This window comes from Cnephaeus nilssonii (genome assembly GCF_951640355.1).
Source record: "Cnephaeus nilssonii genome assembly, chromosome: 2".
In the NCBI taxonomy this organism is placed as follows: domain Eukaryota; kingdom Metazoa; phylum Chordata; class Mammalia; order Chiroptera; family Vespertilionidae; genus Cnephaeus; species Cnephaeus nilssonii.
In genome coordinates, this window is record NC_137073.1 from 35,471,831 (window position 1) to 35,498,498 (window position 26,668).

Here is a 26,668-nt window from a genome sequence, read left to right on the forward strand (position 1 = left end):
TTAATTTTACGTGTGATAGACAAGCATGGAAAGGTTTTGAGCTACAGAGTGAAATGATCCATTGTGAAAGGATCCCTCTGGCTGCTGCTAGAGAAAAGGCTGTAGGGACAAGAGTGAACACAGGAAGCCAGTTAGGAGACTGCTGTGGTGCCCAGGCAAGAGACAGGGGTGACCTGGTCTACAGCAGTAGCGGTGGAGGTGAGGAGATTTAGGCTGTGTGGTCAGAAGCACAGTTGGCAGGTGTGAGAGGTGGGTTGGAGGTGTGAGAGGACAGTCAGACAACAGAGAGGTTTTGCCCTCCTCCACCTGAGTTCTCAGCTCTAAGACTCTTCCTTAGGGAAGACCTTCTCTGTCATCCAGACTAGGGAAGTCTCCGGTAGAGAGGGAGAAAGTTACCTGTCCCATATTTTCAGAATATAAAACTGGAATCAGCATGTTCCTGTCTTTGTTAGCAGTGGTTTTTGTGAGCCACACGAGAATTGGCTTGGGCACAGTAATAAAATCTGCCAGGAGTCAGAGTCTCTATTCTGTTCTCATCTATTTTTCCTACATAAAGGTACACTGAGAACATGTGGCCAAAAATCACACCAAGAAAATACATAATGAATAATGAAGCAGACTTCAAAAAAAGGGTCTGGCCGAAACCGGTTTGACTCAGTGGATAGAGCGTCAGCCTGCGGACTGGAAGGTCCCAGGTTCGATTCCGGTCAAGGGCATATACCTTGGTTGCGAGCACATTCCCAGTGGGGGGTGTGCAGGAGGCAGCTGGTCGATGTTTCTCTCTCATCAACGTTTCTAGCTCTCTATCCCTCTCCCTTCCTCCCTGTAAAAAAAAAAAAAAGGGTCTGTTGCAGAAGTTGTTTATCGAATTGTGATAGTGCTACAAATGAATTGCATAAATAACATACTCAGATGTTTTAAAAAGTAGTTTTCCTTACATTTCAGAGAATTAGGAAAGAACATGTTTGGCCTCTATACCGAGGGTTTCTTCTGCCCATCTACCACTGTCTAATCCAGCCACCACCAAATAGGCTTCTTATTTAAAACTAGAGGCCCAATGCACGAAGATTTGTGCAAGAATGGGCCTTCCTTCCCCTGACTGCCGGTGCCACCTTCACTCCAGCCGGAGCCGCCTTTCCACCTTCCCACGCTGCCCAGAGGCTCGGAGCTGATGGGGTGGTGCAGAATGCCTGCGTTGTCGACATGGCGCCTATGTATGCAAATTAACCTGCCAGCTTTGTTGGGTTAATTTGCATACTAACTCCTGATTGGCTGGTGGGCCTCACAGAGTTATGGTCAATTTGCATCTTACTCTTTTATTAGTGTAATATATAGCCAGCCAGGCATAACTCAGTGGTTGAGCATTAAACCTCTGAACCAGGAGGTCACAGTTGGATTTCCAGTCAGGGCACATGCCTGGTTGTGGGCTCGATCCCCAGTGGGGGGCATGCAGGAGGCAGCTGATCAATGATTCTCTCTCATCATTGATGTTTCTATCTTTCTCTCCCTCTCCCTTCTTCTCTAAAATCAATAAAATATATTAAATAAATATATAACTGCTTAAATTTTTATATTAAATTGCTATCATAATGGATAAACATACAGAGATAGAATAAAGCGTCACCTTACAGTAAACTAGTTATAATGAGCCAATTCACAAAAAGCAAAGGTCAAATACTGGAATCCAACAGGCTAATCTGACCTTAGACTTGTTTTGTTGGTCTACCACAATGTTCTCTTACTGAATTCAAAGCATTCTTCTGAACCCCACAAGCTTCCTGATCCTCACTCATTACCCCCAACCCTATGAAGTTATCAACTATTACCAATGGACTCTCAAAGCACTGGTGTTTGTGATTTTTGATCAATTTACATAATTAAGTGTCAATAAATCAATCTTTCTTAATTTACCAACTATTTAAGTAATTAAACATGAAATATAATTACATATTAAATGCAACCCATTCGAAGTAATTCTAGGCCAATTTGCTTAAAATTAACTGTCTATAGATAATCCACTTAAAGCCATTTATAGCTAATGGTTTAAGTGATCTATAGTTTAGTGTGTAGTACATGCTGATTTAATACATGTATACATGTGAAATAATTACCACAATAAGGTTACTGAAACGTCACCTCACATAATTACTTTTTTAAATGTGATGAGACCATTTCAGATTTACTCTTAGCACCTGCAAGTATATAATACATTATTGCTAACTATAGCAATAATGTATGGGATGATATCCACAAATTACCTAAAGATGGGGAAAATGTGTAGCTAGCGATGGACATTACTTTGAATAAAGCACTTTTGATGTTTCTCTTGAAATTATCGTGTTTTCTTTGGATCACAAAATCCCCGTTATTACCCGGTTAATAGTTAATCTGTATTATTAACCGGTTAATAATTAATCTGTATTTCTACCTGGTTAATAGCTAATCCGCATTATTAATCAGTTAATAGTTAATCTGCACTATTAATTGGTTAATAATTAGTCTGCATTATTAACTGGTTAATAGCTAGTCCACATTATTAACCATAATAATGCAGATTTTGTAATAAAAGAAAATACAATAATTTCAAGAGAAACATCAAAAGTGCTTTATTCAAAGTAATGTCCATTGCTAGCTACACATTTCCCCCATCTTTCAGGTAATTTGTGGATACCGTCCCAACAGAACTTTTCTTGTTTTGAGGCAAACCATTCAGAGACCCAATTTTTCACTTCTTCGTACGTTTTGAAGTGCTGCTCAGAAAGTGCATGTGCCATTGATCAGAACAAGTGGTAATCTGAAGGAGCAATACAACAAAATAGTATACATATCAAATCGCATATATATCAACATATGAGTAACTCCATCTATTGAAAAAATCCGCATTATTAACCGATACATCTAGTAAGTGAGATAATACACTATCTTTCTCTGTCTGACTTATTTCACTTAGCATAGTGCCCTCAGGTCCATCCATGTTGTTGCCAATGGCAGGGTTTCCTTTTTATGGCTGAATAATATTCAGTTGTGTGTGTGTGTGTGTGTGTGTGTGTGTGTGTGTGTGTGTGTGTGTATCTCTTTTTTATTCATTCATCCATCAGTGGACATTTACATTGTTTCCATGTCTTGGCTATTGTGAGTAATGCTGGGATAAACATGCAGTAGTGGTAATGATTATAGCTAATTTAAAAAAAATACTTTTATTGATTTCAGAGAGGAAGGGAGAGGGAGAGAGAGATAAAAACATCAATGATGAGAGAGAATCATTGATTGGCTGCCTCCTGCACGTCCCCCCACCCCCACTGAGGATCAAGCCTGCAACCTGGGAATGTGCCCTGACTGGGAATCCAACTGTGACCTGCTGGTTCATAGGTCCATGCTCAACCACTGAGCCAGAAGGGCTGGGCTATAGCTAATTTTTATAGAATGCTTATTATGTGTGCCAAGTACTTTTCATGTATAGCTCACATTTCCTCCTCATAATAGGTTCCCTAGGAAGGCATTAGTATTTTTATCTGATTTTTCAGCTGAAGAAACTAAATCTTAGCCAAATGAGCCACAAATCTGTGGAGGGATGAGGTTCAATTTGACCTTCCCCCTGTCCAGAGGTTTTCACACTCTAGCATGCATCAGAATCACCTACAGGGCTCCTAAAACCACCCGCTGCTGGGCCCCAGTCCCAGACTTACGGATCAGTGGGTGTGAAGTAGGGCCCAACATTTGCATTTCTATCAATCCCCAGGTGAGTGCATTTTGAGAACCAGTTTCATACCTTTGCTCCTCAAGGTGTGTCGGAGAATTCTGAGCATTGGCATCCCCTGGGAGCTTGTTATAAACGCAGGCTCACCCTAGACCTACCGAATCAGACTCTGCATTTTTAACAAGGTCCCAGGCGACTCCTGTGCAGGTTGTTTGCGTGCACTCATCACACACTTTTGGACGAGATCGAGTCTAAAGGAGGCAACAGGTAAATTTTAGTTTACAGAGAACGTCTCTGGGGCAAGGGTTAGCTTGGAGGACTTCGGTCGCCACTGGGCCACAGGGGCAGAATGGGGAAGAGCGGGGCCAGAGCTAAGGTTCGGGACTGCCAAGCCTCGGTCCCGCCCCCTCCACCTCCCAGTAGCTTCACTCCCCGCCCCTCCTGCAGAGCCGTGCCCGTTGATTGGCCAGCGGAGCCCCCGCGCCCGCCCCGCGGAGGATGTCTACTGCGCAGACGCCGACACCTAGCTCTCCCCACGCGTCTCTGCGGGTCCTCCGGACCACCGAGCCCGTCTCCTAGAGCAACGCCCTTCCTCAGGGGCTAGCAGAGCTGCCACCCGGAAGTGCAAACGTCTCGGAGGTTCTTAATGTCCGTTTTAGAACCTGTCGTTAATCTTTCATCAACTCTAGAAACGGTTCTCGGGTGCCTGCCCTTTGGCAGATGGGTGAGCGAGGCACGGTCCCAGGCCCCGGAGAGGATGGCAGGATTGGGGGATGGTGCTGTGCCTCCCCGGAGCTGGAGGCGCGGGGCCCGGTGGGAGAACGCTGTCCGGGAGGGGTCGCGGCCTTGAGCCTGGCGGTTGCCTGCCATGCAGACACTCAGGTGTTTGGAGGATGGAGATCCCCGAGTGGAGACCATTCGGATGGAAGAAGAGTGGCATGAAAACGTCTCCGTGTACAGGGCGCGTGGGTGCCTGGAGGTGAAGGTGGAGAGGTAAGCAGGGGCGATCCTGAAGGGCTTCGTGTGCATAAGAAATTTAAGCAATGTCCTGAGTAGCCTGGACGGTATTTGAGTCAGGAAATATGAACTCAGATTTGCACTTTAAAAATACAGCTGGCCTTCAGGATGGGTTGGACCAAGAAAATATCTGAAGGCTGTTGGAGACAGAATGGAGGCGGGATGGCCTGACACATGATTATTCCTTAGCAGCCTGTGTCTCTTCTGAGCTCTAACGTCCATGGGAAGGACTATGTCTGTTTAGTTTATGTATCTTAACCAGCACTTAGAAGAGTACCTGGCACCCCGTAGGCCCTGAACAAATGTTTGTTGGATGACTAAATCAATTTGCCCTTGATTAAGACTTCCCCACTGAGTGGAGAGCAGATGAAAGTGGAAAGTAGAGGAGACTGATCACTGAAGATTGGAAGAACACGGAGAGTGAAATACTATTCAGTGGGTATTTGCTGAGCACTTCTCCTGAGCCAACCACCAACAAGATGCTGTGGGGAAGACGTCCAGAACAGACTCCAACTTCTGCTGTAGTTACGGGAGTACAAGTACCAGTTCTAGGCTCTAGTCCCCCAACAAAAACATCAGTTTCCTTTCTGTCCTTTCTGCCCTTACATGATCAAATTTGAGAAGTACATGCTTCCTTTTGTTTTGTTTTGAATCATCATCCACATGCATAGAATCCATATGACTAGTTGCTTACCTTCACGGAGAATGCAGAAATGAATAGGCCTTTCTTTTTCTTTTTTTGGTTAATCATCACCCCAGGATATTTTTTTCGTTGCTGTTCAGAGAGAGTGGGAGGGATGGAGCGGGAGAGAAAGAGAGAGAAATACTGATGTGGGAGGGAAACATCGATTGATTGCCTCCTGCACGCCAGGCTCCCCAACCTGGCCGGATGTCGAACCTGCAACCCAGGTGGGTGCCCTTAACTGGGAATCCAACCTGAGACCCTTTGGTGCGTGGGCCGAGGCTCTAACCACTGAACAACACTGCCGGGGCTCCTTTTTTTCTTTTGTTGAATATTTTCCAACAACAGAGTCTAGTCAAATATTAGATCTTATAGGTCTTATTATATATTGTTTCATTGCTTTCCAAAAAGTTAATCATGATAACAGCACCATCCATTTATGCAACAATTACAAAGTGAGTATCTACTGGTGTTAGGCACTGAACTGGGCTCTACGGGCATAATAGACACAGATCCTGCCCTTATGTAGCTTCCAGTCTAGTACAGGAGGGCGGCATTAATCAGATCATCACACAAGTATTTAATTACAAGCTGACAAGTAGTGTAAATTAAAAATACTGGCTTGCCTGGCCAGCGTTGCTCAGTGGTTGAGCATCGACCTATGAACCCAGACATCACGGTTCCATTCCCGGTCAGGGCACATGCCTGGGTTGTGGTGTTCGATCCTCAGTGTGGGGTGTGCAGGAGGCAGCCAATCAATGGCTCTCTCTTTCATCATTGATGTATCTCTCTCTCCTTCTTCCTTCCTCTCTGAAATCAATAAAAATATATTTTTTAAAAAAATACTGCCTGCTAGCCAAGAGGCAGAGACCAGTTTTACAACAATTTCAGCAGCACTGGTGGTGGTTGTGGGAGCTTTCATTTAAAATTTTACTTCTGTGTTAGCTTTAAAAAACAGCTTTTCAGGATTCCTTTGCCTGTTTTGGTTTTGAATAAACCTGAGTTGTTCCTTCCTAGTTCACCTGCTGCTAAAGGAAAGTCCTCTGTTGTAAACCAACAAAAAAATTACAACTTTATGCCTAAACTTTTAAAAAATGAATAACTAGAATGAACTTTTCTTGCTCTTTTTTCCTATTTATCCTTTAACTGACTCCTCTACTCTGAGCACACAGCTCTGTCTCGTAACTGAAGCAGGATCTGGATTTAAATCCCAGCTCTTCCACCTCTAGCTCTGTGACCTTGGGCAGCTTACTTCACCTTTTTGAGCCTCAGTTTCCTTATGGGTCAAATGGAGCTAATAATAGCACCTTCCTGGTGTGATTTTGGCCACTTGTTCTCAGAGAACATTCCTTTATGTAGGAAAAAATAGAATAGAGACTCGGACTCCTGGCAGATTTTGTTATTGTACCCAAGCCAATTCTCGTGCGGCTCACAAAAACCACTGCTAACAAAGACAGGAACATGCTGGTTCCACTTTTATATTCTGAAAATATGGGACAGGTATCTTTCTCCCTCTCTACAGGAGACCTCACCTAGTCTGGATGACAGAGAAGGTCTTCCCTAAGGAAGAGTCTTAGAGCTGAGAACTCAGGTGGAGGAGGGCAAAACCTCTCTGTTGTCTGACTGTCCTCTCACACCTCCAACCCGCCAGCAAATCCTGCCAACTGTGCTCTGACCACACAGCCTAAATCTCCTCACCTCCACCACTACTGCTGTAGACCAGGTCACCCCTGTCTCTTGCCTGGGCACCACAGCAGTCTCCTAACTGGCTTCCTGTGTTCACTCTTGTCCCTACAGCCTTTTCTCTAGCAGCAGCCAGAGGGATCCTTTCACAATGGATCATTTCACTCTGTAGCTCAAAACCCTTCCATGCTTGTCTATCACACGTAAAATTAGATCCAGATTCCCTACCAAAGTCTGCAAGACCCTATCTGATCTTCCCCGGGCTACCTGTCTGCCCTCGTTTTCTATCACTCCTTCCTTGGCCTGCCCACCCCTCTCCAGTCACATTGGCTTCCTGGCTGGACTCAGACAGCCTTTGTAGGTTCCCTCCGCAACCTGTTTCACTTGCTGCTGTGTCTGCCTGGAATGTTCTTCCTCACTGACCTGCATGGCTCATTCGTTCACTTCAGTGCTCTGCCCAGGTGTCAGCTCTCCAGAGGGGGCTTCTTCGGGCCCTCCTCTTCTCTCACAGTTCCTTTGCCCTGCTTTGTTTTCAGAGCACTTCCAACTTCTGACATTATTGTATTTAGTTATTTACTTGTTCAATTATTTTTTGTTTCCCCCATTAAAAAGCAAGCTCCTTGAGAACAGGAAATTAATTTTATTTAGTGCCAGTGCCTGGCACATAGGAGGTGCTCAATAAGTATTCGCTGAATGAATTAAATCATGAATGAATGAATGAGCCGAATAAGAAAAGGGGGAGGGGATAGATGTTCCAGATAGGGGGACTGTCTGTGCAGAAGGCCTGCGGCCAGTAGGGGTTTTCAGAACTGAAAGAGGCCTGTGGGATTGGAGTACAGACAGGGAGAGATAGTGTTAAAGAGAAAACCACAGGCCCAAAATGGTGTCACTTGTGCTAAGGCCAATGATAACAAACTTAGATTTTTAAAATATGTATTTTTTTACTTCAGAGAGGAAGGGAGAGGGAGAGAGAGAGAGAAACATCAATGATGAGAGAGAATCATTTATCAGCTGCCTCTTGCATGCCCCCTACTGGGGATCCAGCCCACAACCCATGCATGTGCCCTGACTGGGAATCGAACCAGGACCTCCTGGTTCATATGTTGATGCTCAACCACAGAGCCACACTGGCTGGGCCAAACTTAGACTTAATACCTGTCGTAATTGTAGTTTCAACCTCTCAAAAAATGTAATCTTGCCCTGGCTGGTTTGGCTCAGTGGATAGAGTGTTGACCTGCAGACTGAAGGGTCCCACGTTTGATTCCAGTCAAGGGCACATGCCCAGGTTGCAGGCTTGATCCCCCGTGGGAGTGGTGGAGGGGGTGGCTGATCAATAATTCTCTCATCATTGATGTTTCTCTATCTCCCTCTCCCTTCCTCTCTGAAATCAATAAAAATACATTTTCCTAAAAAATGTAATCTTACTGTGGAGAACAGTATGGAGTTTCCTAAAAAAAATAAAAATGGAGCTCCCATTTGACTCAGTGATCCCACTTCTAGGAATATATCCCAAGAAACTGGAAACACCAATCAGAAAGGATATGTGCACCCCTATGTTCATAGCAGCACTATTCACCATAGCTAAAATTTGGAAACAGCCTAAATGACCATCAGCAGATGAGTGGATTAGAAAACTGTGGTACATCTACACAATGGAATCCTATGCTGCTGTAAAAAAGAAGGAACTCCTACCATTTGCAACAGCATGGATGGACCTGGAGAGCATTATGCTAAGTGAAGTAAGTCAGTCAGAGAAAGATAAATATCACACGATCTCACTCATTTGCAGATTATTATGAACAACATAAACTGATGAACAAAAACAGATTCAGAGACAGAGAAGCATCGATCAGAGATGCTCAAACCTCAGAGGGAAGGTAGGGGAGGGTGGGGGTAAGGGAGAGAGATCACTCAAAAGACTTGTATGCATGCATATAAGCATAACCAATGGACAGAGACAGCAGGGGGGTGAGGGCATGTATGGGAGTGGGATGGGGGGCAATGGGGGCTATGGACACATGTAATACCTTAATCAATAAAAAAATTAAAAATGTAATCTTAATCAGTCAGTCTAGAATTTTCTGATCAAGCACCATTAAGGTAATATGTTACTTGTACTCCCTCCATCCTCCATAGAAAGAAGAAGAAGCAACCTGCATGATAAAAACCCTTGCCATTTCCTCCCTCAATCCCCAAAAGAAGATGTCCTAGTCTTAAAATAATCTTTACTTTTGTTAATAGCTCCCTTGTCTACCCTTCTTCCTATAAAAAAAGCCTTTCATTTTATACAACACCACTTGGAGTTGCTAGATGGGATGCTATCCAATTCATGAATTAAATAATAAAGTTAATTAGATCTTCAAATTTACTCATTTGAATTTTTTTTGTTTAAAATATATTTTTATTAATTTCAGAGAGGAAGGGAGAGGGACATAGAGATAGAAACATCAATGAAGAGAGAGAATCATTGATTGACTGCCTCATACATGCCCCATGCTGGGAATCAAGGCCGCAACCCAGGCATGTGCCCTGACCGGAATCAAATCATTCATAGGTCGATGCTCAGCCATGGAGCCACGCCGGCTGGGCTGTTTTTAACTGTAATAATGAAGAAATGAGGCAGAGAGTTAAGCATGGACCAGACTATAGAAGACCTTGTAATGCTGTGTTACAAGATTTTGGCCTTTGTTCTAATGACAGATCAGCCACTAAAAGGTTTCAGGTGAATTGAGAACTATGTTTTTATACTAGTACAATCCCTCTAACTACTAGGTGGTAAATTGATGGTAATGGGGCAAGAATGGATGCATGGGACCAGTAAGGTGACTGTTGAAGTCATCTAGGCAGAAATGACAGTGGTTTGCATTTGGATTCTGGTTGAAGAAGATAGACAAACATAATTTGGATGTAAAATTAACAGTCACTATATCCTATCCCTATAATCCAAGGTGGCAAGCTATGCTAACTAGACCCCAAAAGACACAAGCTCAAACTTAGGACCTCTTCATTGGCACAGAATTGAGCCAACTAAGGCATTCTTTTTTCCTCACATACATATATTCAAAAAACTCGATGGAGCTTTTGCCATGCACTAGGCCTGTGCCAAGAGCTGCAGCAGATACAAAGATGATTAAGGTGCAGTAGGCCACTCCACAGAAGTAACATACTAATAAAAATAATATTCTTTGGTCTTACTATATTCCCTGCATTGCCAGTACTTACTCTGTCTTTGGTCCTAGTCTGCTTCATATTATGTACATCTTTTTATCCCCTCTGCTTACCCCAAGGCCCAGCCAGAACTAGGTGCTCGATGCAACTTTGAATGAACATGAAGTTTTCTTCTTGAAAAGTTTTATGCTAGCAGTCATAAAAGAGCCAGTTCTCCAAACTGAAGTTTTTGTCAAAGTTTACTGAGCTCATATCAAAATAATTTCAATTGCCCAAGCCAAATAAAGAATAGCACACATATGTAACTCACAAGTCTATTATGACAGTAAAATAAATTTAAGGGGATTTGCAAACATGAAAGGTGCTTTGTATGATAATCTGCATTTGCACTGCCCTCTTTACAATCATGTGCTGCAACGCATATATGAAGGTGGTCCCATTAGATTATAATGAAGCTGAAAATTTTCTATCGCCTAGTGATGTCATAATGTCATAGTTTAACACATTACACAAATACCATTGTGTTACAGTTGCCTACAGTATTCAGTACAGTAACATGCCGTACAGATTTGTAGCATGTACTGTAGGGGAATAGAATTTGTGTCCCCAAAATATGTGTATTTGGCATGAGGATTATTTTAGGCCAGTTAATTTTAACAAATAGCTGACATGGGAGAAACTCTGAAAATCAAGTAGAAGTTACCCTTTGTAAAAAAACATTTACTACATTGTAAGGGAAATCTACACTTGTAAGGGTGTCTGCCTTGCTATACCAGGAGTTATCTATAGAAACTCTTACCATGCTAAAGGCAAAGACTTAAATCTGCATAACAACCTTACTCTTTTTACTGTGTTTTTCCTGATAACCTCCTATAACTCACTCCTCCCACCCTCAACATCTTTTCAGCTGAAGATGGTATTTAAGGTGGTGGCTTCAACCATTTTGGTGAATTACTCAACTGTTTTGAGTCTCTCCCAAGTATACTGGAGGTATACATGTTATTAAACTTTTGTTTGTTTTTATACTACTGATCTGTCTTTTATTACAGGGACTAGAAATTCGTGCATGGAGTTGGGGGGGGGGGGGGGGGGGAGAGGATGGTCCCCTCAGCCCAGCCCAGCCTGCACCCTCTCCAATCTGGGACCCCTCGGGGGATGTCTGACTGCCGATTTAAACTGGCAGTCGGACATTCCTCTCACAATCCGGGACCACTGGCTCCTAACTGCTCACCTGCCTGCCTGCCTGATCGCCCCCTAACTGCCCCCCCTGCTGCTGGCCTGGTCACTGCCAACTGCGCCCCCCCCCCCCCCCCCCCCCGCCGGCCTGGTCGCCCACACAGCCTGCTATTCGGTCGTTTGGTTGCCCCTCACTGCCCCCTCCCCTCTGAGTGTTGTATGAAATGGAGCTATTAACTAGAAGAAAATGATGTTTTTTAGACAAGGACTTCTTTTAGGGAGAGGGGAATGGCAAGGGTTTTTATCATGCAGATTGCCTTTTCATTCTTGGGTAGGGGGGAGACATGATAGATTTACCTTATTTGTGCTTGACCAGAAAATTCCAGACCTGATTAAGATTACATTTCTGCGAGAGGTTGAAATTGCAATTAAATTGGGCATTAAATCTAGGTTTGATATGGCTTTTACACTGAGTGATACTATTTTGGGGCCGTGGTTTTCTCTTTAAAAAGGTAAAACGAATATTGAAAGTCATTACCTACCCAGTCCCATCACTGCATAGAATAGATGCTGGAGGAGCCAGCAGCATTTCATCTTTCTTTGCTTTTTTGCTCCTTACTGCCAAGCTCCTCATTGCCCTTCACCCCACACAGCAGTCCTTTCCCCTCTGGGGAATATTACATAAGTCATATTTAAAAGATTGGACCCTTTCTGCAAGTAATGGCAACAGCTTTTCTTATAGTCTCTGGGTGTATGGATAACAGATCCAGTTTATACCCTCTTGTATTGTAAGGGTAGTAGAGATCCTGGTAATTCTTTTATATTTTTTTTTTATTGACTTCAGAGAGGAAGGGAGAGGGAGAGAGAGAAACATCAAGGATGAGAGAGAACCATTAATCAGCTGCCTTCTGCACACCCCCTACTGGGATTGAGCCCACAACCCAGGCATGTGCCCTTGACTGGAATCGAAGCCGGGACGTTCAGTCCTCAGGCCGACACTCTATCCACTGAGCCAAACCAGCTAGGGCTGGTAATTCCGTTTTTCTTCCAGGCACTGAAAAGTCACATAGCTTCCAGGGTCCCAGGTTTCTGGGAGGGTCCTGTAGCTCATCTTAGAGTGGAGGGTGAGACGGGTAGGGTTAGACTGGTCCCTAAAATTACATGAGCCATGCCCGGTTCTCCACCTTCCTCTTTGTGCTATTTGGAGGAAGGCACATGCAGGGCACCCAGGAAGGCCATGAGTGGCATTGTAAGCAGCCCGCTGGGTGCGGGGTTGACTGTGGGACCCCTCTGAGGGGAAGAATTACTGACGCCATCGGCACGCCCACCGTGCGGGGAGGAAGGGGCGGGGCTCCACTCAGTCGGCGTGGGGCGGGCTTGGCGTCGCTAAGTGAAGCGATTGGCTCTGCGTAGGGGAGGAGGCCCTTTTCCGCTGAACGCCGGAAGTGGTTCTCCCCTCCTGCCAGTGGGCCATGGAGTTGGTGGCACAGTAACGTCTGAGGTGTGAGGATTGCGGGGCCGGCGGCCATGGAGGCCGTGCTAAACGAGCTGGTGTCTGTGGACGACCTGCTGGTGAGGCCTGGCCCAGAGGGAGGGAGAGGAAAGGTTCGGGCGGGCGGGTCCTGAGAAGAATCGGATAGGGGCCAAACCCTTTTCTCATCATCAGCTTTCCCTAGTCACGGTGAACTACTACTCCCGGCAGCCTTTGCAGCGTCCGTCTCCTGCCGAGATGTTCCACTTTGCCCCAGAGACTAATGGGAGTTGTAGTTTCCTACGCCATCACGCCTCTGACTCAAGGCCTGGAGTCAGGCTTGGAAAGACTGATGGGTTCTGGGTGCGTGCAACAGTTAGGAGGTCAGAGTCCTAACCTGTTTTAGAGTACTCCCTCAGTGGCGACCCCATAAAGTTTCATATATTACTCATTGTATCCGGCACGGTGCTAAGTACATCGCAGGCGATATCTCAATCTTTGAGTTATGAGAGGTAGGCAGCATCTTGTTCCCGTTTTGCAGATAAGCAAAAGTCCGGACTCGGCGAGGTGGGACGGGATGGGGGAAGCAGTCTCCGACAAGGGACTGTGTGGGCAGTTGAGCAGTTCTGACTGTTGTTGAACAGCATGTTTACTGTTTAGCCACTCGGGGTCAGTTGCTCCGGGAGCGGTGCCTGGAACCGCCACCAGGTGGCATCTCCACTCAGTACCAGTAGGGGGAGGGAACAGGGATGGGGGTAGGGTGGGGTAGATGGGGGGGGGGGGGGGGGGGAGACATGCCGCCCACAAGAAACTGAAAGCCTGGGGTCCCAGAGGTGGAGATAGAACTTGGGGAGCCAGGTATGAAGACCCGTAAGGGAAATATGGCAGACTGGGAAAGATGGAGTGTACCTGGGAAATGGACACAGGGTCCTGATAGAGAAGTGGTTTGCCCTCTTCATTTCTAAATGACCCCTCTCCTCCTCTCCTATGGCAGAAGTTTGAAAAGAAATTTCAGTCTGAGAAGGCAGCAGGCTCGGTGTCCAAGAGCACGCAGTTTGAGTATGCCTGGTGCTTGGTGCGAAGCAAGTACAACGATGACATCCGTAAAGGCATTGCACTGCTGGAGGGTGAGGTGCCGGCTACCCTGCTCCCCTTCCCAACTGCAATCGGTCTGCCCTTCTCTCCTGCCATTGGTCATTCCCTCCCTCCATCTCAAGTGGTGGGATTCTTTTTCACCATGGGACCTGGTATTACAGACACCTAACTGTTATTTTACAGTAAACTCACTGTAACAAAGGACTATACACATTAGCCTGGCTTCCAGTGTACTTTGGGCTGATTACCACCTCATTGTTTTGCCAAACAGACCATATCAGTTTTCACAGGACTTTGGTGATCTGGTAGTCTAACCATAAAGAAAGTGACTTGTCTGAAATCCTACAGCTATTAATGGCTTAGTTAGGACTAGAGTCTCCTGTCTCCTGTGTCTCAGTCCTGTGCTCTTTGCCCCCCACCATGTCACTTACTCAGCAGCTGTTGTTGAAACCTTTTGTGAGGGTGGCATGGAAGAGGTGCAGAAGACAGTCAGTCCCAAAAACCTGTGAGCAAATGATGCTTTTTTGATTGGACTCCTACTTCCCATTGTTTTGGGATGGGTCACCATTTGTCAGAGGCCACAGTATTTGACCTTTACATTTCTTTGAACCCCCTCTGTCTTGGTCAAGTAATCCTATATAATAAAAGCCTAGGTGGTGTCGGCGCGACTTTGTCACAGATGGCCGCCACAAGATGGTTACCACAAGATGTCCGGCAGGGGAGGGCAGTTGTGGGTGACCAGGGCCTGCAGGGAAGGGCAGCTGGGGGCAGGCAGGCTGGCAGGTGAATAGTTAGGAGCCAGTAGTCCTGGATTGTGAGGGGGATGTCCGATTGCCAGTTTAGGCCCGATCCTGGCATTTGGACATCCCCCAAGGGGTCCCAGATTGGAGAGGGTGCAGGCTGGGCTGAGGGACACCCCCTCCCCCCCAGCACGAATTTCATGCACTGGGCCTCTAGTTGTAAATAACAAAACAATCAGTGTACTAGCAAAGAATGCCCGTTGTAAATTACTAAAATTCTTTTTTTTTTTAATTTAGTACTTTTTTTTAAAATATATTTCTTTATTGATTTAAGAGAGGAAGGGAGAAGGAGAGAGATAGAAACATCAATGATGAGAGAGAGTCATTGATCGGCTGCCTCCTGCACGCCCCCTACTGGGGATCAAGCCCGCAACCCAGGCATATGCCCTTGGCCGGAATCGAACCCGGGACCCTTCAGTCCGCAGGCTGATGCTCTATCCACTGAGCCAAGCCGGCCAGGGCAAATTACTAAAATTCTTAGTGCAAATAATTTCACCTTACATTTGTCTGATTTGCCAATTCAGATTATTTTAAGGTTTCCTCTACAACAGAACACAGCTGTAGAAGACGTGGTCTCTAAGGGTTGCCAGTCTAGTTGAGGAGATAGTACAGACACTTGGGAAGATTTATCAACACCCACAAAACTACTTAGCAACAAATTCTAGTGCTTAAGAGTACAATGGAACACATAAGCCTCTGGGAAGTCACTGAATTAAGAGTCAGGTGGTGGTCTTCAGAAAAGGCTAATTGAAGGTGAGTTTTCAGCTGGTTTTTTAAAAGGGGTTGGGGAGTTTAACGCTTGTTTGGGCAATTACAAACTGTAGTTGGAACACAACAGATGTCAGAACTGAGTAGAGATGCCTCTTGGCTTTTCCAGTGCCTTGATTTCCTTTCCGTTTACGTGGGTGAACCAGGATTGACTGTAGTGTTGGTACCAGAGAGTTGATCACTAGGGTGTTTGGGCAGCCTGGGTTCATCTGTCCATAGGTCTGACTAGAAACCAGAGGCTCAGGACTTTCCCCCAGGATTATATAGGAATTCAGAGAGTAGAAAGGGTCTCAGACACAAGTACTAGGAAAAGAGAGGAGTGGTTTTCATCCTTTCCTCTTTCCTCCTCCCCAGAGCTGTTGCTCAAAGGGAGCAAAGAGGAGCAGCGGGATTATGTCTTCTACCTGGCTGTGGGGAACTACCGGCTCAAGGTAAGGCAGAGAGCTCCCTTCCCACTCCATCCTACTCGGATGGGCCATAGCACCCTCTCCTTTTTCTCCAAGGCAGAGCCTAAGGAGGGCAGTAGGCAGGGGGTCGTATGGGGTACAGAGGTGCCAGGTGACAGCAGGTCAGGATGCTGAGGGAAGGTGAGAGACAGAGGATCAGGGTGCCGAGGGTGTGGGGAAAAGGTGACGTCAGGATTGGGGTGCAGCCCCGGGCCTTGGATTGTTATCTCCCCTAGCTTATCATCCCCACACAGTTGGGGTTGTTTGTGGACTCTACTCCATTGGGTGGGGCTGTTGTGAGGGAAGGGGGTGGAGGTAGAGGGAGGAGCCCCCAGGGCAGGTGAAGGGAAGGCCCCTCTGATGGGCAGGAATGCTGAGGGGTGTGTGTGTGTGTGTTTTCCGAGTGTAGGAATATGAAAAGGCCCTAAAGTATGTGCGAGGGCTGCTGCAGACAGAACCCCAGAACAACCAGGCCAAAGAACTGGAACGGCTCATTGACAAGGCCATGAAGAAAGGTGAACGCCTTCCCCTCTGCTTTCTCCACTCCCCACTCTCCTGTCTCCCTGGCCCCCATCATCCCTAGGTCCTTCTTAGCTATTAGTGTAGTCCTCTTTCTCTCTCCCCACCCCATGCCTGGGCCCTCTGATCTCTCTTTAAATGACTCCCGCTCCCAGCAGTTCCTCCTCAAAACCTCAGAAGCCTTCTTTGTTCGCCCCTTGGAGTCCCCCACCCCAGGCATCCAGGTGGAGAGGCACAACTGTTGAGCAGCGGGCAGGAAGAAGACAGTAGCCAGGGTCCTAGTGGGCTGGGGCTCACCTCCTGACCATTTCCCTTTTCTTCTCCCCAGATGGACTGGTGGGCATGGCCATTGTTGGAGGCATGGCCCTGGGTGTGGCGGGACTGGCTGGACTCATCGGATTTGCTGTCTCCAAGTCCAAATCCTGAATGAGACTGCACCTCTGCCTCTGCCCAGGGATACATGGGAGCCCATGGAGAACACTCAGAGAGGGGCCCATCCATTCTCGCTGTGGCCCTTTCTTCTCCTGCACCCTGTCACTGTCCTCTATGGCCCCAACCTCCTCTCCCCTGAGATCTGTCCTCTAGCCCCAGATCGTGTGCTTTAGGATGAGTGTAAATAAAATTGGGCTTTGACTTGCGAACCTCTGTGTCTGTGTTGAGGAAGGGGCAGGTTCCCTTGGGCCCAGAAGTCGGGGTAACACGTGCTCCTTTCCTGCTCTGTGTTCTTCTATTACCTCCATGCTGGTATGGGGTTCTCCTTTGTTTGCAGAGCTGCCCAGATCCCACGCCCTTCCTCCCTCAACCCCACCAAAAGCCACGTGGCCTCCGCACAGCCCCAGGATCCTGAGAGAAAGTGACAGGAGGTGGGACGGGTTTGGATTTATGTCTCCTGTCTCCTCTGACCCACTCAGCTGCCTTTTAGCACGTGGAGTTTTCCACACCAGGGGGCCCCCCCACTCAGTTTCCTCCAAAACCTCCGCCCTTCCCCTCCCTTTGTCTTCCTGCTTCCTCCCCTTCCTCCTACCCTAGCCTCCTTAGGAGAGGGGGTGATGTTGGGGGCAGGGAGGGAGGTGGTGGGGAGGAAACAGGCATTTGGCATGGAGTTGGCAGGAGTTTTAAAAGAGGTTAGGAACCCAGGACACCCCAGTTGTAGCCTCCGAGTGGAAGGTGGAGACCCAGTCCCCACCCAGCCTGCTTTGCCCCACACCCACCTTGTGCCAGGCTCAGCTTGGGCCTGTCTTGCTTCACTGCATACCTCTCATTCCACAGCCAAGCCAACCCAGCTGGGGGATCGATTGGGTAGGAGGCTCCTGTGGGGAGCACGGAGGAGCCTGACACGGGAAGGAGGGGAATGGGAGTTTACACTTCGGGTCAGCGATGTGCTGTGTGAGTGCCTGGGTGTAGGATCAGCCCCTTGGAGACTAAGCACACTTGCCAGAAGAGAACCAGGGCTGTCCTGCTGTGGCCTTGAAGCAGGAAATGAGACCGACTACACCAGGACAGGTGCTCAGCTTGGGGTGGGAACCCAGAGGTCTCTAATCCATCATAATTAACAGAGCTGCTGACAGTTCTGATAACAATGAACTGCTTAGATTAGCCATGGCATCGCCTAAGCCTGAGATTCATCCCCCCTCTGGGACCCTTGGCAGCAAGGTCAAGCTTGTTGCTGAGGGTCAAAGACCAACCCACCAAATTGGGGAAAGCAACCCCTGATGGCTTCACCCTGGGTCTGCAGCACCGAAACCCAGGACAGTCAAGTATCGAGTAATTCATACGTGTGGGGAGCTTTGATCTGGTCACAATTCTTACTACAACCTATGAGATGAGGAGGAGGAGCTTTAGTTCACAGAAGCAGAAATGAACTCATGGGGCTCCAGCTTTATTCTGTGTCACTGGTAAATGAAGGGATCTGGTTTGAATCTAGGTTGGTTTGACTCCAGAGCCATTGGTTTCCCCCACAGACCCCGTTCCCTTCTTCAAACTTAATCTTCCTGGAAGACTCAATGCCCCAACCCTTAGGTCTATCAGTTTCCTGAATTGTTCTCACCAACACCAAGAGGTAGTGCCTCTGCTCCCTGTTCCTTCCCTATTGAAGGCTGCCGTGCCTGTCCGTGTTCATACTCTGTCTCTGTCTCTTCTTGTCCCTCTTATTCCATTCTCTGGCCCCCGATGAAAGCTGAGTCAGAGACACGCTTCCCCTTGGCTCCCAATGCCTCCCATGGGGGCCCCTCCTTGGCTGCATCCGTTAGTCACTCCCCGGTAAGTCCCCCCCCACACCCTGTGGGGCGGGGAACCCAGGGCAGCCAGAGGCAGTGGACTTTTGGCCCGTTTCGTTTATTCCTTACATCTCATCAACATCTGCCACGGGCTCTTGGCTCATTCCTCTGACTGCTGACCTGCAGGGAAGCAGAAACCCAGAAAGAGAAGGAAGGCAGACACCTGGAGACAGACCTGAGGCCGAGGCTGCCGCTGGCCTTCCGCCCTTCCCCCTCTCTCTTCCCACCCTGCCCTAACACCTCTCCCTAGCCAACGCCCCTCAAAGTCCCCTGGGGCTCAGCCCTTCTCCCTCTGGGGCCGCAGGTGCCCCTCAGGGCCTGCGTCCCACCATGTCAGTGGCTGTGGAGACCTTTGGCTTCTTCATGGCAGCTGTGGGGCTGCTGATGCTGGGTGTGACTTTGCCAAACGGCTACTGGAGAGTGTCCACCGTGCATGGGAATGTCATCACCACCAACACCGTCTTCGAGAACCTCTGGTACAGCTGCGCAACCGACTCCTTGGGAGTCCACAACTGCTGGGAGTTCCCGTCCATGCTGGCCCTCTCCGGTACAAGGTGGAGGGTGAGGGGGCAGAGGGAGGGTGGGAGGTTGGAGAGAGCTCCGGGAGTTTGGGTGCTGCCTGGGTCTGGACTTGGGTGCCATACAGATGAGAGAGGCCTGACCAAGCTCAGAGAACGGCTCCTGCAGAAGGGAGTGCTGGGGGTAGCCTCCTGTCTAGAACTGCAGCGGTGACCCGGTCACACGTGGCCCCCTGCCCTCATGTGCCGCTCTGTCTCAGTGGTTACAAGTGCAGGCACCAGGGTTAGACTGCCAGGCCAGCGCCAGCTGTGTCGTAGCTCTGCCTTGCGCAGGTGGTAAAATGAGCTTTATTTGACCCATCTGTAAAATCAGGATCATAATAGTCATGGGGACTTTATGAAATAAAAGGTGAAAAATGTTAACATGATGTTAGCATCTATATGTACTCAAACAATTTTAGCATTGTAGTGTTGGAGTTTGTGGGGTGAAGAGGAGGCCCCATCTTGGATTCTTGGGAGTTGAGACAATCTCGGTAGCCTCATCAGGCTTCCACTGAGACACCAATGCCGTGGTGAATTCTAAAGGACTGTTTTAGAGAGTCTTGAGTGTCTAATGTCAGCAGGTGAGAGGGTGTGCAAGTGTGTTCGGGGTTCCTGGGGGCGTATTTTTTCAGTTCTTGGTGAGCGGGAGCCTACAGCTCTTTTAACTGAGAAAGATTCTCCCTGGTAGCTGTAGCATCTTCCTGCTTCCTGCTTATCCTATGAGTAGCCCCCCATTATTCCCTAGGGGAGTCTCCCTTCAGTCGGCCCCATACCAAAAACCAAGAGGGGATGACCAGGTGCCACTCCCGCAGCCTCACTGGGTTCTCCCGGAGCCTTCTCGCTCTTGTAGGTCCCCTTCTGCAGGTGCCGGAGGGAGGGGAAGGAACAGAGGCCAACACTGGGCTAGAGCAGGGCTACACGAAATCCCCCAGGAATGTCAAAGATGCTCTGAGCAGTTAGGGGGTCCAGGTGGGTCTCTTGTGTCCCCACTATTCCCAGAATCTCCCAGAGCAGTTGCAGAGGCTTCATCTTTTCATCACTTTCTCTAGGACTTAACAAGGCAAGTGCTCCCCCCCCAAAAAAAAAAAAAAAAAAAACTATGAAAGCTAGTATGAACTGGGCTAGAAGCCCAGAATGCTGAGTGGCCAGAAGGGACCCGGGAGGCAGCCAGCTCAGCAGCCCTGGTCATCCCACCTCACATAGCTCCCAGCCACACCGTGAGGAAGGGCCTTTGCTGTGAGCCTGCCCTTGAACTGCTGCTCTTGACCTGAGGGGGAGCAGGAGTGCGCACGAAAGATGAAGAGACAAGAGCGGGCTTGGGGGAAGGGCAGAGTGCAGCTGCCCAGTGCTGAGGGGCATCTTGGTTCCGGGTGTGGTGCTGGGTACTTCACATGCACCATTTTAGGGCTGTTTTCAATAGTTCTGCTATTAGGGTGTTAGTGACCTATTTTTAGAGAACCGGGGAAACTGCAGGGATAAGCATTAACGCACCCCGAGTCACACAGGTTGGAATCCTGATTTGTGTTTGAGTTCAGAGCTGGCTGACTTCCAAGGCTGGTTCTAGTCCTGAGAGGGGTCCTGTCATTTAGTCACCCCCAAGCTGTGCACCCCTAGCCTCCAGCCTTCCAGCCCATGCTCTCACAGGCCCTTTAATAATCTACCCTTTGTCTACCAGAGCTGGTCTGCCCAGGTGGAGGTGGGTAGATGGATGGGTGGGAGGGAATAGGATATGGGGTAGGTGAAGAGGGCGGGAACTCCAGAGGGAATGCTGGGAGTGAGAAAATGCTCCCAGAGAACTTTGTCCCTCCTCCCTACCCCCCAGCTCCACACCACTAAACATCCTCTTGGCAGGGACCCAGCCTTTCCCCTTCAGCACTGATGGCACTGCCCCACCTGGGAAAGGAGTGCAAGGTCCTTGGGTGCTTGGCAACTATCAAAGTCAGGGGAGGGGGAAGGGGAGCCAGGAAGGAAGCCAGCCATTTCCTTCAGCTTTGAGAAAGGGGAAACTGAGGCACTGAAAGCACCTGTGCAAAACTGACTTGGATTGGTCCTGGGCCCAGGAATCCCACCTCCCAGATTAGAAACTGCCCTGGACCCAAGCGACCCATAGGCCACTGCTGCCCCCTACTGATCACTCAGGGAAGAAGCTCAGGTCTGGATGTCTGGCACAGTGCTAGGTACTAGGTGGGACCTGGAGAGAGTCAGGTGTGGGGAAGGGGCTGGGGTTATCCAGGTGTGGTTTCTACTATGCACAGCAGAGATTGCTGGTGATGTAGCAGAACAGTGGTTCTCAACTAGGCGATTTTGCCCCCCAGGGGTCATTTGACAATCTACAAATTTCATTGTCCCCCTTGAGGAGACTGCTGACATCTAGTGGTGGACGCCAAGGATGCTGCTAAACATCCTATAATGCGCAGGATGGCCACCAGGACAAAGCATTATCCAGCCAAGTCAGTAGTGCCGAGGAGAAGCCCTATACGGAGGTATAGGTGCAGGTTTGGGGGAAGTGCACTGGGGCAGGTGGCAGGGCAGGAGCGGCTGAGACTCCTTGGGACTGAGGTGAGCTCCTGGGAAGGAGGGGTGTGTGACCCCTCAGCCTATAGGCTGGATGGACCCAAAGGGGAAGAAGAGGATTTGAGGACTTCTAGGGACTGAGGCCTGAGCATGGGCTGTAAGGGGCTGGCTGTCACTGAGGGGAGAGGAGACGGAGGGGCAAGCGGCTGGCTCTTGTGTCCCCACTATTCCCAGAATCTCCCAGAGCAGTTGCAGGGGCTCCATCCTTTCATCACTTTCTCTAGGACTTAACCCATGCTGTAACCCACCTCCCCAGGGTACATCCAGGCCTGCCGGGCACTCATGATCACCGCCATCCTCCTGGGCTTCCTGGGCCTCTTCTTGGGCATGGTGGGACTGCGCTGCACAAACATTGGGAGCTTGGTGCTCTCCAGGAAAGCCAAGCTGGCGGCCACTGCCGGGGCCCTATACATACTGGCTGGTAACTGAGGGAAGGTGATGGGTGGGCCCTGCGCTGTGGTGGGGGGCTGGGAGTAGCCCTCGGCAACAGACCCCAGGGGTCTCTGTCTTCTCCAGCTCCCACTCCTTCCCCTTTGCATTGATACCTGCCCTCCCAGGCTAAGCTCATCCCTCTCCTTGCTCACCTCAGCTTCACCTGCACTCACCAAATCCCTTGGCTACAAATCAGTCCATTAGCAATGTTTCTTGAGCCCCCACAGCTAACTGAGGGGAGGGGAAGTGAAGAGAGAAGCCAGATGATTGAGGTTGTCAGTCTGTGACTGAGAAGTTGACGATAATAGGAATGAAAGGTACTGTGGCTTTGGGAGAAAGGAATGAATTTGCCCCGCCTGTGAAACAGGGGCTGCATGTACTTCTGAAGCTCCGGAGAGTGGGCTGTTAGAATGTAGATGTGAGCATCTCTGCATCCTAGGAGAGAGCACAGGTGAGCAGATGGGATGAAAAGGAAACGGGAAAAGGCTGAGGTCATCCCCACCCCCACCCCGAACCCTCCCCGCCAGTGTGGTGTGGGAGAGATTCCAAAGGGGAAAGTGAGGGTCTGCCCTCCCAAGCTTTCAGCCTGGCTGGGAGATCAGAGTCAGGGTATGTGTGTACACACACACACACACACACACACACACACACACACACACACACGGCACAGAAACAATATCGCATGACTGGCTATCCCTTTTCAGTTTGTAAAGCATACCTACACACACCACTTCATAAGCCGGTGAGGTAAGGAGGGTCTCGTCGGTCCTCCAGATGTGGAAATGGGCTCAGAAAGGTCAGGGGACTTACTGGAAGACAAGCCCCTAGCGAGTGGCAAGGCTGGTCCTGTAGTCCAGGGATCTCACTGGCTTCAGGCTTTCACTGAGTGGCAAAGGCACGTCACAGGCTGAGGGCTTTGGGAGGCCAGAGGACACAGGTGTCAGGGCAGACAGGGCTAGTTGGATAATATGGCTTACAGCAGCTGGGCTTTCTAGGAAGGATAGGGCACAGTCCCAAGTGAGGGCACTAAATGATCAAGGTGCTAGAGGGCAGGGATGAACAAAGCTGGCCAGGGATGCAGAGGGGACAAGGGCTGGCTGAGGAGCAGAGTATGGGTTGGGTCTTGGGTTCTGGCTAGATGGAGAAGTTCACAATTGGCCCTAGAATGGTCATGAGCTGGGGAGAGGGGAGAAAGGGAGGGAATGAAATTTGCTCTTGGACTTGATAACCCCACAGACTACTCTCTAGGCTGCTCCTGCCTGGCCCTCCCCCTAGTTCCCTAGGGGCCTAGGGCTCCAGTGCAGTTCTCTCCCTGCCCTAGGTTGCTGCGGGATGGTGGCCATCACCTGGTACGCCTCCAACATCACCCGGGACTTCTTTGACCCCTTGTATCCAGGAACCAAGTGAGTGTGGGAGCCCCACCCTCAGGGGTGGAATAGGCATGTGCCTGAGCTAGCACTGCCCTCCGTTGTTTTGCCCCCAGGTATGAGCTGGGCCCCGCGCTCTACCTGGGCTGGAGCGCCTCCCTGCTGACCATCCTGGGCGGTGTTTGCCTCTGCTCCAACTGCTGCTGTGCTCCCGAAGAGGACCACGCCACCAGGTAAGGGAGGGTGAGCTGCTCCGATGGGGGTAGGGGGGAACAGCGAGGGCTGCACCTCCTTCTGACCCGGCCCCTCCCTTGCCAGCAACCGGCTGCCCTACAAGGCCTCCACAGTGCAGTCCGCTGGCCCCGCTGCCCACGTGCGCCCTGCAGCAGCCTCGTATGAAGACGACATCAGCTTCGGCAAATACGGGAAAAACGCTTATGTGTAGGAGGCCTGGCCTGTGGATCCTATTCACTGCCCACAGTGGAAAGGGGTCCCTGGAGCCCCGGACAGCAGGCGCAGGCCCCTGCTTGGTATTACCACCTCAGAGGCAAGCCATGCCCCAGGGCCAAGCCACTCCCAGGACTCCACCTGGGGCCTGGAAGCCACACCTAGCTCAGGCTCCTCTCTTTAGTCGGAGCTCTGCCCCGGCTACGCTTCCCTCCTCTGGCCAAGAAGCTGCCTCCTGAGGACTCACTTCGGACTCCTGAGACTGCACCTGACCCCTCTCTATCCCGAGTGGGGGGTCTGAGAGATTAGGCCGACGGGATGCCCCCGAGTGCTTGCATTCTGTATAAATACATGCTTAAATAAATTTGTATTGTGGCCGAACCGGTTTGGCTCAGTGGATAGAGCGTCAGCCTGCGGACTGAAGGGTCCCAGGTTCGATTCCGGTCAAGGGCATGGACCTTGGTTGCGGGCACAACCCCAGTAGGGGGTGTGCAGGAGGCAGCTGATCGATGTTTCTCTCTCATTGGTGTTTCTAACTCTCTATCCCTCTCCCTTCCTCTCTGTAAAAAATCAATAAAATATATTTTAAAAAAATTTTGTATTGGGAACTGTTCAGGGGCCGAGGGTGTCATGAAGCAACTAGCCAAGCAAGAGTTGACTGGGGCAGCACCCAGAGTCACCTCAGTTCTCAGACACCTGACTGTCACCTGTCCCCCTCGCCATCACCTTTAGACTGTCTAATCCAGCAAAACGGAGGCAGGGTTGCAAGTGCTTTCAAAAGTGTGGCACTCTTCTATTTTTTTGGTTAATTGGTTAATCCTCACTCGAGGATATTTTTTCCATTGATTTTTTTTCTTTTTCTTTTTCAAGAGAGTGCAAGAGAGGGGGAGAGAAACATCGATGTGAGAGAGAGACATCATTGGTTGTCTCCCGCATGCACACTGACTGGGGTTGGGGATCAAGTCTGCAACTCAGGTGCAGGCCCTTGACAGGAATCGAACCAGAACCAGAGACCCTTCAGTCCGTAGGCCGACGCTCTAACCCTTTGCCACACCAGCCAGGGCAAGAGTGTGGCACTCTTATAATTACTGATCAGAGTCATCAGGGAGCAGATCGGGAAGACCCAGCTCTAGGAAACTGGTCAGCCTGAGATAACAAGTCACTCGTTTACTCTCAACCTTTCTTCACAGCTGTATAGGATACAGATGGTCTAGAGCAGTTTCTTTACCCAGGCCTGAGAGTGGATATCAGAAACTGACCAGCCCTTTGAAATTGTGTCAAATCAAGGGTCTGGTGCAGGTACATCTTTCTGGGAACGTTCAATAACTTCCAGACAAGGCTCTGAGCATCTGTTCACAGTCTTGCATATCAGTGGCATGTGTAAGACTCCATGGTGTCCGGTTCAGACAGCACTGGGTCATGGGCAGGCTTGGCACAGGGTACTGAACAGCCTTGGTACCCACTTAAGACTGGAAAATGAGGTGATGAGAAAGAAGCCGGGCATTTAGTGAAAGATGATAGGGCCTTAACCTGGTGCCTTCCCTTGTAGCACTGACTACAGTGACCAGTCACTGGGGACGTGGCCTGACCTCAGCCTTTTCCCGTTTCCTTTTCATCCCATCTGCTCACCTGTGCTGTCTCCTAGGATGTAGATGCTTACATCTACATTCTAACAGCCCGCTCTCCGGAGCTTCAGAAGTACATGCACCCCGTTTCACAGGCGGGGCAAATTCATTCCTTTCTCCCAAAGCCACAGTTCCTCTCATTCCTATTATCGTCAACTTCTCAGTCAGACTGACAACCTCAATCATCTCTGGCTTCTCCCTTCACTTCCCCTCCCCTCAGTTAGCTGCCAAATCCCATCAGTTTTCCCTCCAATGTCTTTACATCCACCTACTTCTCTCCCTTCACTGCCTGGTCCTGGTCAGGCCCTCATTCTCCCTTCCCCAGAATGGTCATAGGGTTTCCCTAATTGAGTTTTGTTTTGTTTTTTAATGTTTTTATTGATTTTAGAGAGAGAAAGGGAGAGTGAGATAGAAACATCGATGAGAGAGGATCATTGATTGGCTGCCTCCTGCAGGGAATCTCACTCACAACCTGACCAGGAATCAAACCAGTGACTTTCTGGTGCATGGGTCGATGCTCAACCACTGAACCACACCAGCCGGGCCTGGAACATCATTTATTGTCCTGCCCTGGAAGTTCCCTGATGGCTCAGAAAAATGAAAAGGACAGTTAAGACCTGGACACACTGCCTGGCCCTAGCCCATCTTTTTTATCCCCACTTCTTATCCCTCTGTACAATTATGCTCTTCCAGCAAGCTGGACTGTTCCACTGGCTGTGGACACACATTTGCATCAAGGCTTCCCACTGGGCTTCACCCAGAAACACTGGTGTTTTTCGAGTCCACAAAAAACTGTATATCTTACCCACTTCAGACTCTGCTTTTGGACATTCCCCTGGCTAAGACCAAAGCCCGTAAGGGACTG

At 49.1% G+C, this 26,668-nt stretch overlaps 2 protein-coding genes across 2 annotated transcripts; both read left to right on the top strand.

Annotated features, from left to right (window-relative positions):
• Positions 1-12,859: 12,859 nt before the first annotated feature.
• FIS1 (fission, mitochondrial 1) lies at positions 12,860-17,163 on the top strand. The gene is made up of 5 exons (XM_079761438.1): positions 12,860-12,995; positions 13,889-14,021; positions 15,912-15,988; positions 16,413-16,518; positions 16,851-17,163. The coding sequence occupies exons 1-5, from the start codon at positions 12,951-12,953 to the stop codon at positions 16,946-16,948; spliced, it is 459 nt and encodes a 152-aa protein (XP_079617564.1). The 5' UTR covers positions 12,860-12,950; the 3' UTR covers positions 16,949-17,163.
• Positions 17,164-18,731: 1,568 nt separating this feature from the next.
• CLDN15 (claudin 15) lies at positions 18,732-25,348 on the top strand. The gene is made up of 5 exons (XM_079760863.1): positions 18,732-19,345; positions 22,189-22,353; positions 23,686-23,767; positions 23,848-23,964; positions 24,050-25,348. Exons 1-5 carry the CDS (start codon positions 19,129-19,131, stop codon positions 24,174-24,176), a joined length of 708 nt encoding a protein of 235 aa, XP_079616989.1. The 5' UTR covers positions 18,732-19,128; the 3' UTR covers positions 24,177-25,348.
• The last annotated feature ends 1,320 nt before the right edge of the window (positions 25,349-26,668 follow it).

Bases quoted from the DNA above. Each gene is read 5' to 3' on its own strand.
- FIS1 (XM_079761438.1), top strand. From the start codon at position 12,951: ATGGAGGCCGTGCTAAACGAGCTGGTGTCTGTGGACGACCTGCTG. The intron at 12,996-13,888 runs GTGAGGCCTGGC...CTCCTATGGCAG, and splicing joins TGTCTGTGGACGACCTGCTG to AAGTTTGAAAAGAAATTTCA. The intron at 16,519-16,850 runs GTGAACGCCTTC...TCTTCTCCCCAG, and splicing joins TGACAAGGCCATGAAGAAAG to ATGGACTGGTGGGCATGGCC.
- CLDN15 (XM_079760863.1), top strand. From the start codon at position 19,129: ATGTCAGTGGCTGTGGAGACCTTTGGCTTCTTCATGGCAGCTGTGGGG. The intron at 19,346-22,188 runs GTACAAGGTGGA...CCACCTCCCCAG, and splicing joins GTCCATGCTGGCCCTCTCCG to GGTACATCCAGGCCTGCCGG. The intron at 23,768-23,847 runs GTGAGTGTGGGA...TTTTGCCCCCAG, and splicing joins CCCTTGTATCCAGGAACCAA to GTATGAGCTGGGCCCCGCGC.